The 12,537-nt window shown below is 36.3% G+C and overlaps 1 protein-coding gene across 1 annotated transcript; it reads left to right on the plus strand.

Moving 5' to 3' along the window:
• Positions 1 to 953: 953 nt before the first annotated feature.
• Positions 954 to 4,693, plus strand: LOC104221610 (subtilisin-like protease SBT1.7). Its single transcript, XM_009772690.2, has 3 exons — positions 954 to 1,751; positions 2,481 to 2,866; positions 3,043 to 4,693. The coding sequence occupies exons 1-3, from the start codon at positions 976 to 978 to the stop codon at positions 4,404 to 4,406; spliced, it is 2,526 nt and encodes an 841-aa protein (XP_009770992.2). The 5' UTR covers positions 954 to 975; the 3' UTR covers positions 4,407 to 4,693.
• The last annotated feature ends 7,844 nt before the right edge of the window (positions 4,694 to 12,537 follow it).

The following is a 12,537-nucleotide window of genomic DNA, read 5'->3' on the forward strand; positions in this document are numbered from 1 at the left end:
GTGAGTATCATTATAAACTGAGCTGTCAAAATAATTAGAAAAGGAGGGAGACAATGAAAAGAGTTGGTTGGATAATAAAACTTCCACGTCTCACCTACTATCCACCTTTGGGAACTCCCAAATTAAAAACCCGTGAACTATCTCCATATTCCAAATTTATTTGATATTGATAATCACAACAACATCCACTATACAACTCTTACTAATTGGAGAAATTTATAAGGTTGTATGGTAGTGTACTTCTCTTTTTCTGAGTTTTCTTACACAAAGAGGTAAAGTGAAAGATAATAAAGAAAATATAAAGCAATTAGCACTGAGTGAGTGACTACTGCTATACATAAAGTGAGTCTTTTGAGGATGTCTATTGTATGGTGTTAAGGATTGTTTGGTTTGAAACAAGTTATCCTAAATAATTAATTAGTTATTTTGAGATTAATTATTCTATTTTTTTACGAGGATAAAAAAATATTACAATTCGGGAATAATTAATTCCGAAATAAATTATACCATAATTTTTTCCCAACCAAATATGGGATAAAATCTTTTTAAATTTAATTTCGAAATTAATTATTTCTCTTAGGAGATCGTTCGTACGATGGATAAACAAAAATAATCCTGACATAAAAATTTAGTATTCCTTTATTCTTTGTTTGATTGTATTAATTATGGGAGAATTACAAATAGTATCGAAATAATTTTTGCTTGATAAAAGATGGAATAATAATCGTAGGATAAATTATTCCTGAATATAACAATAAAATTGACAATTACAAAATTAATACAACATATCAAACAATCAATAAAAAATAATACTCAAATAAGCTAATTCGAGCATAACTCCAACATAACTAATCCCAATAATCTCAAACATAACTTGCTTTCCAAACGACACCTTAATCGATTGTGTTAAGAAAACAAATGTCTCCTGTGAATGTGAAATGTTTCTTTGTTTCTTTCTTTTTTTCTTTTTCTTGTATGTCACTTTTTTTTTTGCAAGGCTGGAACTTTGAAACTTTTTGTTTGAAAACACAATCATTCGCAGTAACAAACAAGAACCACCGTCCCCATCTTCACTCCCATCACTCTTCTTTTCTTTGTTTTCACACTTCATATTTACTCTTCTTTCTCATCCTATATATTTACATAGCAAAAACAACGTCAAGATTTGCAAAAACACAGCAACCCCCCCAAAAAATGTCAAGATTTACAATGCTAGTAGTTCTTGTTCTTCTTCTTCTATGTCTATGCCATTTATCAGTAGCAACAATAGGAAGTAGTAGTAATAAGAAGAGTACTTACATAGTACACGTGGCAAAATCCCAAATGCCGGAGAGTTTTGAAAACCATAAACACTGGTATGATTCATCACTAAAATCAGTTTCTGATTCAGCAGAAATGTTGTATGTTTACAACAACGTTGTACATGGTTTCTCAGCAAGACTGACTGTTCAAGAAGCAGAATCACTTGAGAGACAAAGTGGGATTCTGTCTGTTTTGCCGGAGATGAAATATGAACTTCACACGACAAGAACACCATCTTTTCTGGGTCTTGATCGAAGTGCTGATTTTTTCCCAGAATCAAATGCTATGAGTGATGTGATTGTTGGGGTTCTTGATACTGGAGTTTGGCCAGAAAGTAAGAGTTTTGATGATACTGGACTTGGACCTGTTCCTGATTCTTGGAAAGGAGAGTGTGAATCTGGTACCAATTTCAGTTCTTCAAATTGCAATAGGAAATTAATTGGTGCAAGGTAAAACTTTTCTAAAAGTTTATGCGGTTAGAGACAAGACATTTTTAAGTTAGTTAATTATATTATATCTCAAATTGTGGTCGCGAGGATTCATATTGCTTACTTCAACTTTTTTGGGACTGGGACGTAGCAGTTGTTATTATATGTTAAACTCGTCCTCTCGCATGTTGGTCTGATTAATTTTATGATTTTTCTAGTTGGCAGTGAAATTTGAATCTGGGATTTTTTGCTTGGTTTGATACCATGTTGAGTTGTCTGATTAGTTGCATAACTAAGTGGTAACTGGTAAAGCTGCTCCCATATGATCGGAAGGTCACGGGTTCGAATCGTGAAACCAGCCTCTTGCTGAAATGCACGGTAAGGCTGTATACAATAAACCTTTTGTGGTCCGGTCCTTACCCGGATACTGCTATGGTATAGCGGGAGCTTAGTGCACGGGGCTCCCTTTTGGCATAGCTAAGTGTGTTGAAGAGGGTTTAGTTAAATCCCATTCATCAGAGTTGTACTGTACAAATAAGCTAAAAATGAATTATTTTTGTGTATGTAAATTGGTGTATCCCATTGATAATACAGGTTTGTACTTTTTTGAATTTCCTTGTTAGAATTATTTTAAAAAAAAATAAAAAATATCATGGCTCTGCCACTGTTGTGCTCAACTTATCTAAAAGCTAAAACTATTAGAGATAAGATATACTTTTAATTACTTAATCATATTATGTCTGTTGATAGGTACTTCTCGAAAGGTTATGAGACCACTTTGGGTCCAGTTGATGTATCCAAAGAGTCGAAATCTGCGAGGGACGATGACGGACATGGAACACACACTGCTACTACTGCAGCTGGTTCAATTGTTCAGGGCGCTAGTCTCTTTGGTTATGCTTCTGGAACTGCTCGTGGAATGGCAACTCGCGCTAGAGTTGCTGTGTACAAAGTTTGCTGGATTGGTGGTTGTTTTAGTTCTGATATATTAGCAGCTATGGACAAAGCAATTGATGATAATGTGAATGTGCTTTCTTTGTCACTTGGTGGTGGCAATTCAGATTATTATAGAGATAGCGTCGCAATTGGAGCATTTGCTGCTATGGAGAAAGGGATTCTAGTCTCTTGCTCTGCAGGTAATTATGCTAGTCGGAAAATATGAAGAACTTCTAGTACTTCTTAATTATTACATTTTATTTTATACTAGACCAGACTAGTTTAAAACTGAGCGACATTAACAATGAAGATTCATTCATATTGCCGATTCTAACTTGCTTGGGATTGAGACGTAATTGTTGTTGTTGCTCTGCAGGTAACGCTGGTCCTGGTCCCTATAGTTTGTCCAATGTAGCGCCGTGGATAACTACTGTGGGTGCAGGAACATTGGACCGTGATTTTCCTGCATATGTAAGCCTTGGCAATGGTAAGAATTTCTCTGGTGTTTCACTTTACAAAGGGGATTTGTCGCTGAGTAAAATGCTTCCGTTTGTGTACGCTGGTAATGCTAGTAATACTACAAATGGAAATCTTTGCATGACGGGTACCTTGATTCCTGAGAAGGTTAAAGGGAAAATTGTTCTATGTGACCGCGGGATAAATCCCAGGGTCCAAAAAGGTTCTGTGGTAAAAGAAGCTGGTGGGGTCGGTATGGTTTTGGCTAACACTGCCGCCAACGGGGATGAGCTGGTGGCTGATGCCCATTTGCTTCCAGCAACGACAGTTGGTCAGACGACAGGGGAAGCAATCAAGAAATACTTAACCTCGGATCCTAATCCAACCGCTACAATTCTTTTCGAGGGAACTAAGGTGGGGATCAAACCATCACCAGTGGTTGCTGCATTTAGCTCCAGAGGACCAAACTCAATCACGCAGGAAATTCTCAAACCGGACATCATAGCACCAGGTGTTAACATTCTCGCAGGGTGGACAGGTGGTGTTGGACCAACAGGGTTGGCCGAGGACACGAGACGTGTCGGGTTCAACATTATCTCGGGCACGTCTATGTCTTGCCCGCACGTGAGTGGTTTGGCTGCTTTGCTTAAAGGAGCGCACCCCGATTGGAGTCCAGCGGCTATTCGCTCGGCTCTTATGACCACGGCTTATACAGTGTACAAGAACGGCGGTGCACTCCAAGATGTCTCGACGGGAAAGCCATCCACACCATTTGATCATGGTGCAGGACATGTAGACCCTGTTGCAGCACTAAACCCCGGACTTGTTTACGACTTGAGGGCTGATGATTATCTGAATTTCCTCTGTGCCTTGAACTACACATCAATCCAGATTAATAGCATTGCTAGAAGAAACTACAACTGTGAAACAAGTAAGAAATACAGTGTCACTGATTTGAATTACCCTTCATTTGCTGTTGTTTTTCTAGAACAAATGACTGCAGGCAGTGGAAGCAGTTCTAGCTCCGTTAAATATACACGAACGCTTACTAATGTTGGACCAGCAGGAACATACAAAGTTAGTACTGTTTTTTCATCAAGCAACTCAGTAAAAGTCTCGGTTGAGCCTGAAACATTGGTTTTTACTCGTGTGAACGAGCAGAAGTCATATACTGTGACTTTCACTGCTCCTTCAACTCCATCAACTACGAATGTGTTTGGTAGAATCGAGTGGTCAGATGGCAAGCATGTAGTTGGTAGTCCAGTGGCCATTAGTTGGATATGAAAAGGTTATCGATAGCTCGGAGTCGAATGTAGCTTCTGTTTAGTTATTTTAGTTATCTAGTTAAGTTCTCAGCAAAAACTCGGAAGCTGAGTTTCAAAAGTTTGATGGAAAACTGTATGCCTTCAGGAAGATGGGCATGCCTTTTCTTGCTCATTGTACAGTGATTATCCAAGAATTAGGAGTTTTTTTGTTTTCTTGCATTTACACTCTTGCTCAATAACTTGTATTGTTATGTGTTGTAACTGGTTGCTAAAGATAATTAATATGATCTCAAATATTTGAGAGTATTTCCTATGAGCTTAACTTTTTTGCACTGACAATATAGAATTTTTTTAAGTAATCAGGTCAAAGTGACATACAATTACACCGGTGATTGTCTGTAGTGAACTCATTGTAACCAGCCAGTGTAAAAAATTTCTTATTCTGTCAGCCTACATAGATGTAAAATCTATTTTAGATGGACGATATCACTATGGAGAAGGCATCTCTTTCAGCAGAGGCGGACCTAGGATTTTAACGCGAAGGGATAATATTCTCTACAGAATTAGTATCCTCTAAAGGCTTTTAGTGTTTAGGGTGTCAAGTGCTTTAAATTAATTATTTTCAAGATATATATACATATACAAGATTTCTGTCGAATTTTACAAGGTCCGGTGACCCTTTGTCTTTCAGGGGCGGATCCAATGTAATGGTTTCGGGTTCATCTGAACTCAAAAAATTTCGATGCAAAGCATAAAAATATATGTAAAGGAATTACTAAAATTATACTAAATAGTATTTATGAACCCATAATTTTATATTAATATAATGGATTCAATGCTAACCACTCGAGATAGGTTATAAGTAATGAAGTACACAAACGAGTAGGTGGAATGTTGAAGCAGCGCTCTTACCATAAAATATGGGTGGCAGTGTCAAGGCAATGGACAACTTCGTCAAAGCTTCTCAGTAAAAAGCTTCAATAAATTACACCATAGTTTTCTTCTTTGATCTATATTTTTGCTTAGAAGAAATGAAAATCAATATTCTCCCTTCACACTATTTGATAAGTCTTACTCCCTCCATTCCTATTTATATGGTAACATATGACTCGGCACAAAGTTTAAAAAAGAAATAAAAACTTTTGAAATTAGTGATTTAAAATAAACCTAAATTACTTGTGTGACTACAAATTATTTTATTAGGGATAAATGAGAACTTTTAAATTAAATTATTTTTAAATTTAAAATGATGATATTCTTTTTGAACAAATTAAAAGGAATGATTTTCACATAAATAAATTGGGACGGAGTGAATACATTACTAGTGGACAAGTATAAGAAATCGCTGTCAATGCTGGCTCTGTCATAAATTATTTGGTCGTTTGACATGACCTAATATGAGGTCGAGTTATCTAAATTGTGCGGTGTAAAAGAATTCCAAAATAATCAACAATATATATAGTGTTAGACAATACTTTTTTTTGGAGTCCGGAACCAAAATGTGGTTTTTTTTACTCAAACTACACAAATAGATGGTAAAAAAAAAGTTACATTTTTATATATAGCGCCACAATACCTGGCGCTATACATATAACATCAACGGAACCATTAATGTATAGCGTCATGTATTGTGGCACTATACTGTAAAAACTGACATGGCCAGGTATAGCGCCACAATACCTGGCGCTATACATAGCGCATTAATGTATAGCGTCATGCATTGTGGCGCTATACATTGATTTTTTATACCCCTCCGTCTTCTTCTCCGATTCCATCCATCCCCCATTTTTTAAAAACTCTTCCCCACTTCTTGGTCCCCCCGATTCTGCCTGTTTCTGTAAAAAAAAAAAAAAATTTGGGTCCCCCCGACACATAAAACTCGAAGAAAAATGGTCTCACATTCGAGTAGAGTTTCGTGCTATTGTTGATTCACAATTCCGAAGTCAAAATTTCAATCTTTTTGTTTTGCCAAAATTCTAAATCGATTTATTTTAAGTAGAAACATTTATAATAATGTATATTATTTGATTTGTATGTGTTCTATTTCGGTTTTTTTTTTTTCGAAACTAGCATGTTAAATTTATCAGAATTTAATATTAGTGTTTTCTAATAAAATATAAATTAGTAAAATAAATTTGTCTGTTAATATCCTGATTTATATATATGTTTTTTTATTCAGTTTTGTATTTTATTTGCAATTAAATTTATTTATTGTTTATGCTTAGTTTAGATTATTTTTTAGCGTAGTAAAATCCAGACCTTTTTAGCGTAGTAAAACGTAGACCCTTATAGCGTAGTAAAATTTAGAGCCTTGTAGCGTAGTAATGTGTAGTATTTTAGCTTAGAATTCTTTTTGTTTAAGTATCTTATACTGGTATTTGAAAATGCAAACTTTGTACAATTAAGTTAATAATTGAATCAACACACATAATTAGTAATTTGTACAATTAAGTTATTAAAAAATATGAATTTAAATTATAATAAAAATACATTATATATATATATATATAATTTGTACAATTAAGTTATTAAAAATAATAATTTAAATTATAATAAACACACACACACATATATATATATATATATATATAATTTGTACAATTAAGTTATTAAAAAATAATAATTTAAATTATAATAAACACACACACACACACACACACATATATATATATATATATATATATATATATATATATATATATAATTTGTACAATTAAGTTATTAAAAAATATGAATTTAAATTATAATAAAAACACATAATTATTAATGATAGCTTAATGATAGTTTACAGTTGACGACATGGACGCGACTATATATCCCGGCCCTCGGACGTTGGATCTATTAGCCCTACAGCCCCAACATAGATCCGAGTATATATGGGACGGACAGTTGCTTACACAGACTTTCCGGGCTAGGAGAGTGGATCTATTGTGGGAGTTTTTGAGTCCTCCTCGCGTTCTACATCCCTGCGTGGTCCATTACCTGGAGGAAATGGGATTATATAGGATTATTAGGATTGGCCGGATACAGCTCGACTATGCTTTGATCACGGCCTTGATTGAGCGCTGGCGACCGGAGACGCACACTTTCCATTTGCTGACTTTAATAACCCGTTGAAGGAATCTGACACATTTGTAGTAAGAATTCCCCATCGTCTGCCACCATCCGCATGCAACGTCCACTTTTCAGGGTCATGTCGCATTAACCAACGATAGGCTGCCTCGTCTTCTTGCCTGATAGAATCCATATGCCTCCGGAATTTATGTTGTTGGTGGTCTGTTGCTGCCATTCATATCAAATCATGTAGATCCTTGTTGGGATGTGCCTTCTGGAAATTGGCCTTAAAGTGCCTCACACAGCAACGGTGGTATGCATAAGGTTCTTGCCATGCAGGCAAGTTCTCCACAGAACTTAATATACCACCGTGCCGATCAGATATTAGACAGATACCTGAACGCTGTTTGACAACGTGCTCTTTCAGGTGGTTCAAAAACATCGTCCACGTCTCTGTGCTTTCATTGGCACAAACATCAAAAGCTAGAGGAAATATCTGTCCATTAGCATCCACTGCTACGACTATCAATAGCTTGATATCGTACTTTCCATAGACATGAGTTCTGTCTATGGATATTACAGGCCGGCAATGCAAAAAACCATCAATTGCTGGCTTAAACACCCAGAACACTTTAATTGAATATGTATTCTGGTGTTCCCGGACTCTGCTCAAGCTTCCATTCAACAACTGTCTCGGGGTTAAAGAGCTGCAGTGCGGCCATGTACTTTGGCAGAGATGCAAATGACTTATCCTAATTACCGTATACAATTTCAAATGCTCGTTTACGCCCGAGAAATGCCTTTCTTTTCGTAATGGTATAGCTATATTCCTGGTGGACTGATTGTAAGCACGTGATTTTTACCCTATGAGAGAATTACTCCCAAAAATTTAAAATAAAACAATTTTCCTTTGTGTGCAATTTTGAGAATTTTCGTGGCATTTTTGATAATTATTTGTATTTGTCCATGCATGTTTATTTGTTAAATTAATACAAAAACACAAAAATATGTCGCATTTGCATTTAGGATTTGATTCTACAATTAGGAGCAATTAAGTTTGTTTTTACAAGAACAAAAAATCATAAAAATAATATATGTTGCATTTTTAGCATTTAATTTCCAAATTGTGTGATTTTATCGTAATTGCTATTTAATTGTGTGTTAATTGTTATTGAGAGTTAATTTGCACTTTTATAAATTAGTTTAGTTCTATATGATAATTTAGGATTTTTAGAATTTAGTTTTAGTTTAAGAAAAAATAAAAGAAGAAAAAATAAGCAATAAAAGAAGAAGAAAATCGGATTGGGCCACCTTTTAATTTAAATCAACCAGGCCCAAACCAAATAACCTCACTGGGTCGACCCGACCCAGTCCACCCTATAACCCAAACTAATCCCAACCCCCATTTTCATTTTTTCATTTTTCCCAACCCTAAAAACCCTAAAAGCCATTCGTCCCCCCCCCCCCCCCCTCTCTTTTTCTCCTTCTCCAAACCAAGCTCAACCCTCCCATGGCTGCCCTCGCTACTTCTGCTCCCCCTCACGTCCCATAGCTGCCTCTTCCTCCATCATCTTCTTCTACCTCTCCAACTCCAGCTCCAAACGACCTCACCATCCATGGCTGCCCCCCTCCCCACCATTGTCCCAAACGAACCACCTTACCCAAGCGACCACGTCACTTCAAACAACCCCACTGCCATCTCCAGCAACCACGACTGTTGTGTCTTCTTCTTCGTCAGTCCGACGACCACCCTCCAAATGACCCTCGTCGTCCACCCAAACCACCATCGATGTTGCTTCATCTTCTTCATCTCCGCTGCGTCGACCCCCAGCTTCACCTGCTGCTTCTTCTTCTCCATCTCACGCTGCTGCTTTGACGTCCAGCAACAACCAAGCAATCGCGGCTGCTGTGTCTTCTTCTTCGCCAGCTAGCAGCCTTCCAATCACAGGAAAAACCATCGCCAAACTAGCAGCCCTCACGTCCGTCGATCTCCAGCTCCAGCTTCCATGTCCATTGCTGTTGCTTCATCTCCTCATCCAAGCGACCACTAGTCGTCAACCAGCTGCTCAACACACACACATACAGCCTCACGTCCAAACAACATGCTGTCTCGTCGTTTCTTCAGGTTCAATCCGTCGAGGTCGTCATTTGTCGTTCTGAGTTTGTCGAGGTTAAAAGAGAAGGTGGGTTTTCGTTGAGTCGAGATCCGGTAAGTCGAGGCTGCTGTTCGAGTTTTCCATTTCCGTTCGAGTTCGTCGTTTTTCATTTCCGGTTAGTTGGTTTAAGTTTCATTTCTGTCCGTATTTTGTTTGATATTCTCGGATTTGAAATCAGTATATGTTTGATTCTTTTCTTGTTCGTTGTTTTTCATTTCTTGATTATTTCTTCAGTTTGTTTTTATTCATTTGTTCTTGTTTAGTTTTAATATAGAAGTGTGTTAGTTTAATCACTTGAATCCTTTATCTTGGTTGTAATGTTGTTAGATTTAATTTGAAGTTCAATTGATTATTGAGTTTAGTGATTTGAATCTACTTGTTTGTTATGTTCAATTTGTTATTGTTATTGAATCTGAAAGTATGTTTGTTGTTAACAAAATGTTGTTCAATCAAAATGATTTTAGTTGTTTCTTTATTGTTCATCATATGGTTTGGTTCCCTGAATCCTTAGTCTTTGTTTTGATGATATTTGACATAATCTGAGTTTCTAGTTTAAATTTGTTGATGAAATTTGATTAGAAATTGGTTATAGCTGCTGTATTTTGGTTAATTGATTAGGTGAATTGGTTATAGCTGATGGGGGTAGAATGGTAAATTGCAGTATTTTCAGGGGTAGAATGTTAATTTCAGTAGTTTCAGGGGCATTTTCGGGATTTTAAATGAGTCTTAAAAAATGATTAATTTGAGTGCTCCGTCCACTAGGTACTAATAATATTAAATTAATACATTTTTTAATACGTAGTGGGAGACAAGACATAATGATGGGAATTAATATATTTGTTTAATATATTGGGGGACAAAGCATGCGGTAATGGGGAATAATGGAATTAAATAAAGAAAAGATATGTATTAGTGGGAACTAATATATTTGTTTAATATAGTGAGGGACAAAACATTAAGTAGTGAGAAGTAAAAAGGGGATGGGTAGAAGATGGTGGAATTAATTTAGGTACTGCTAGTTTGGCTATAAAGAGAAATGGCTGGACAGAAGTTAAAGGAGGGATTCGGAAATATTGAGAGAGATTGGAAGACGGATTTTTGAAGAGAGTTTGAGAAAAATTTTCTGAATATTAAGAGAGATTTGAGGATTTTTCGGAATAGAAAAAAAAAACATTCTGGAAATCTAAAGAGAGAGTAGTATACACCCGATATACAATCTGCATACACTGGATATACAGAGGGGTCAGAATCTAAGGGTTAAACATTAACTGGTCTTTCAATCTAAAAAGGGTTCACTTTGTTTCTGCCCATTGATTGTTGTTGGCGTTTTTGGATTTTTATTTGGTTTGTTCTTTGAGTTTGGTTGGTTATTTGCTACTACTTCACTGATTATTGCTGGATTTTTGCTTGATTTTAAAATCTGTCACTGGTTTCTCATTGCTGGTTGTTACTGGTTGCTGGGTGTTGCTGTTGTTATATACTACTGCATTTCTGCTGATCTTCTCTTCTTTTGCTTCCAATATCAGGTACACAATTGATACACTGGTTCTTGTAGAATGGAAACTGAAGCATAAATATGAAATGAAGAGTTGAAGTTCTGAATTTATCTTAGTTATATTCTGAATTTTAGTTGTATATGTACATTATTTAACTTCTTCTAATTAGAATCATGTAGTTGTTTGATATATATATATATATATATATATATAATGGAACATTTGACAGTAGCTTAGTGAACAAATTGTCTCTGTATGCTAGTTAAAAAGACTAATGGTGTAGTAGCTCTGTTCAGTTAGTTCGCTATGGTTTGATGATTATCATATCTCAAAAAGCATGTTAGCTGATTTAGACTATTCTTAAACATTCAACAGTTAGTTCATTAAACAAATAGCCCTTTTTGGAACTTGTAGGAATATTGTTTAGCTAGATACTACTGGTTAATTTCAGCATATAAATAGTTTAGGATTAAAATTAGATTGCTAAGTTCTTTAATTTGGCAAACTGTGAGCATGTGTAGTATGATGTAACTAGGTAGTAACATGTAAATGAGATGACCCGGGTCCAGTTTTGTACCGTACACGTTGGGCCTGGGCCCGCATTGGCAACGGATTGCCCTGCTTGCATCATTTTCAGATTTTACGAATCATATTCGGAACCCAACTATAACAACTCGTAAGCATGTAAATAAATTAGGATCTTTTCTCTTTCATTTTTAGAGACAAATCTAATAGAAAAAATGTAGGCACTTTAGGATTATCCTTTAAAAATAAATGAGATGAGCCTCGCCCAATAAAACGCACAAGTTGCGGGGCCCTCAATAATTTGTTTTAAAATACTTAGACTTCGGGATGGGCCGTTTAGCAAAATTTCACGGCCCTACCCAAAATAATGATACGCTAGTCGCTTTAGGCGCGTATTTAATAAGGTTATCTTCTTAAACTCGTGCACATTTATGTGACCCAAATCCAAATCTCAACAGAGTTGAAATGTGCCAACAACCACGGGTGCATTGATGTGACGTGGTTCGAGATGTATTTTCACGATATTGCAATTCTCGATAAAAATAATAATAATAATAAAAGCGGTAAAGAGTTTAAAGTTTGCACATAAGTTCATAATTGTATAAAATCAGATAATCAAGCCGAATATGACAGTTGAGCGACCGTGCTAGAACCACGGAACTCGGGAATGCCTAACACCTTCTCCCGGGTTAACAAAATTCCTTATCCGGATTTCTGGTGCGCAGACTGTTAAATAGAGTCATTCTTTTCCTCGATTCGGGATTCAACCGGTGACTTGGGACACCATAAATCTCCCAAGTGGCGACTCTGAAATAAACAAATAAATCCCGTTTCGATTGTCCTTTAATTGGAAAAACTCCCTTCCGCGCCCCTTCGCGGCGGCGCGGGCGAAAAAGGAGGCGTGACACTGATGTAATGC

The sequence above is a fragment of the Nicotiana sylvestris genome, chromosome 9, assembly GCF_000393655.2.
Source record: "Nicotiana sylvestris chromosome 9, ASM39365v2, whole genome shotgun sequence".
In the NCBI taxonomy this organism is placed as follows: Eukaryota; Viridiplantae; Streptophyta; class Magnoliopsida; order Solanales; family Solanaceae; genus Nicotiana; species Nicotiana sylvestris.

What these genes read in the sequence shown, in the direction of transcription:
- LOC104221610 (XM_009772690.2), top strand. Translation starts at nt 976, where the DNA reads ATGTCACTTTTTTTTTTGCAAGGCTGGAACTTTGAAACTTTTTGTTTG. An exon ending in AGGAAATTAATTGGTGCAAG is followed by an intron (nt 1,752 to 2,480) that starts GTAAAACTTTTC and finishes GTCTGTTGATAG; the next exon opens with GTACTTCTCGAAAGGTTATG. An exon ending in TCTAGTCTCTTGCTCTGCAG is followed by an intron (nt 2,867 to 3,042) that starts GTAATTATGCTA and finishes GTTGCTCTGCAG; the next exon opens with GTAACGCTGGTCCTGGTCCC.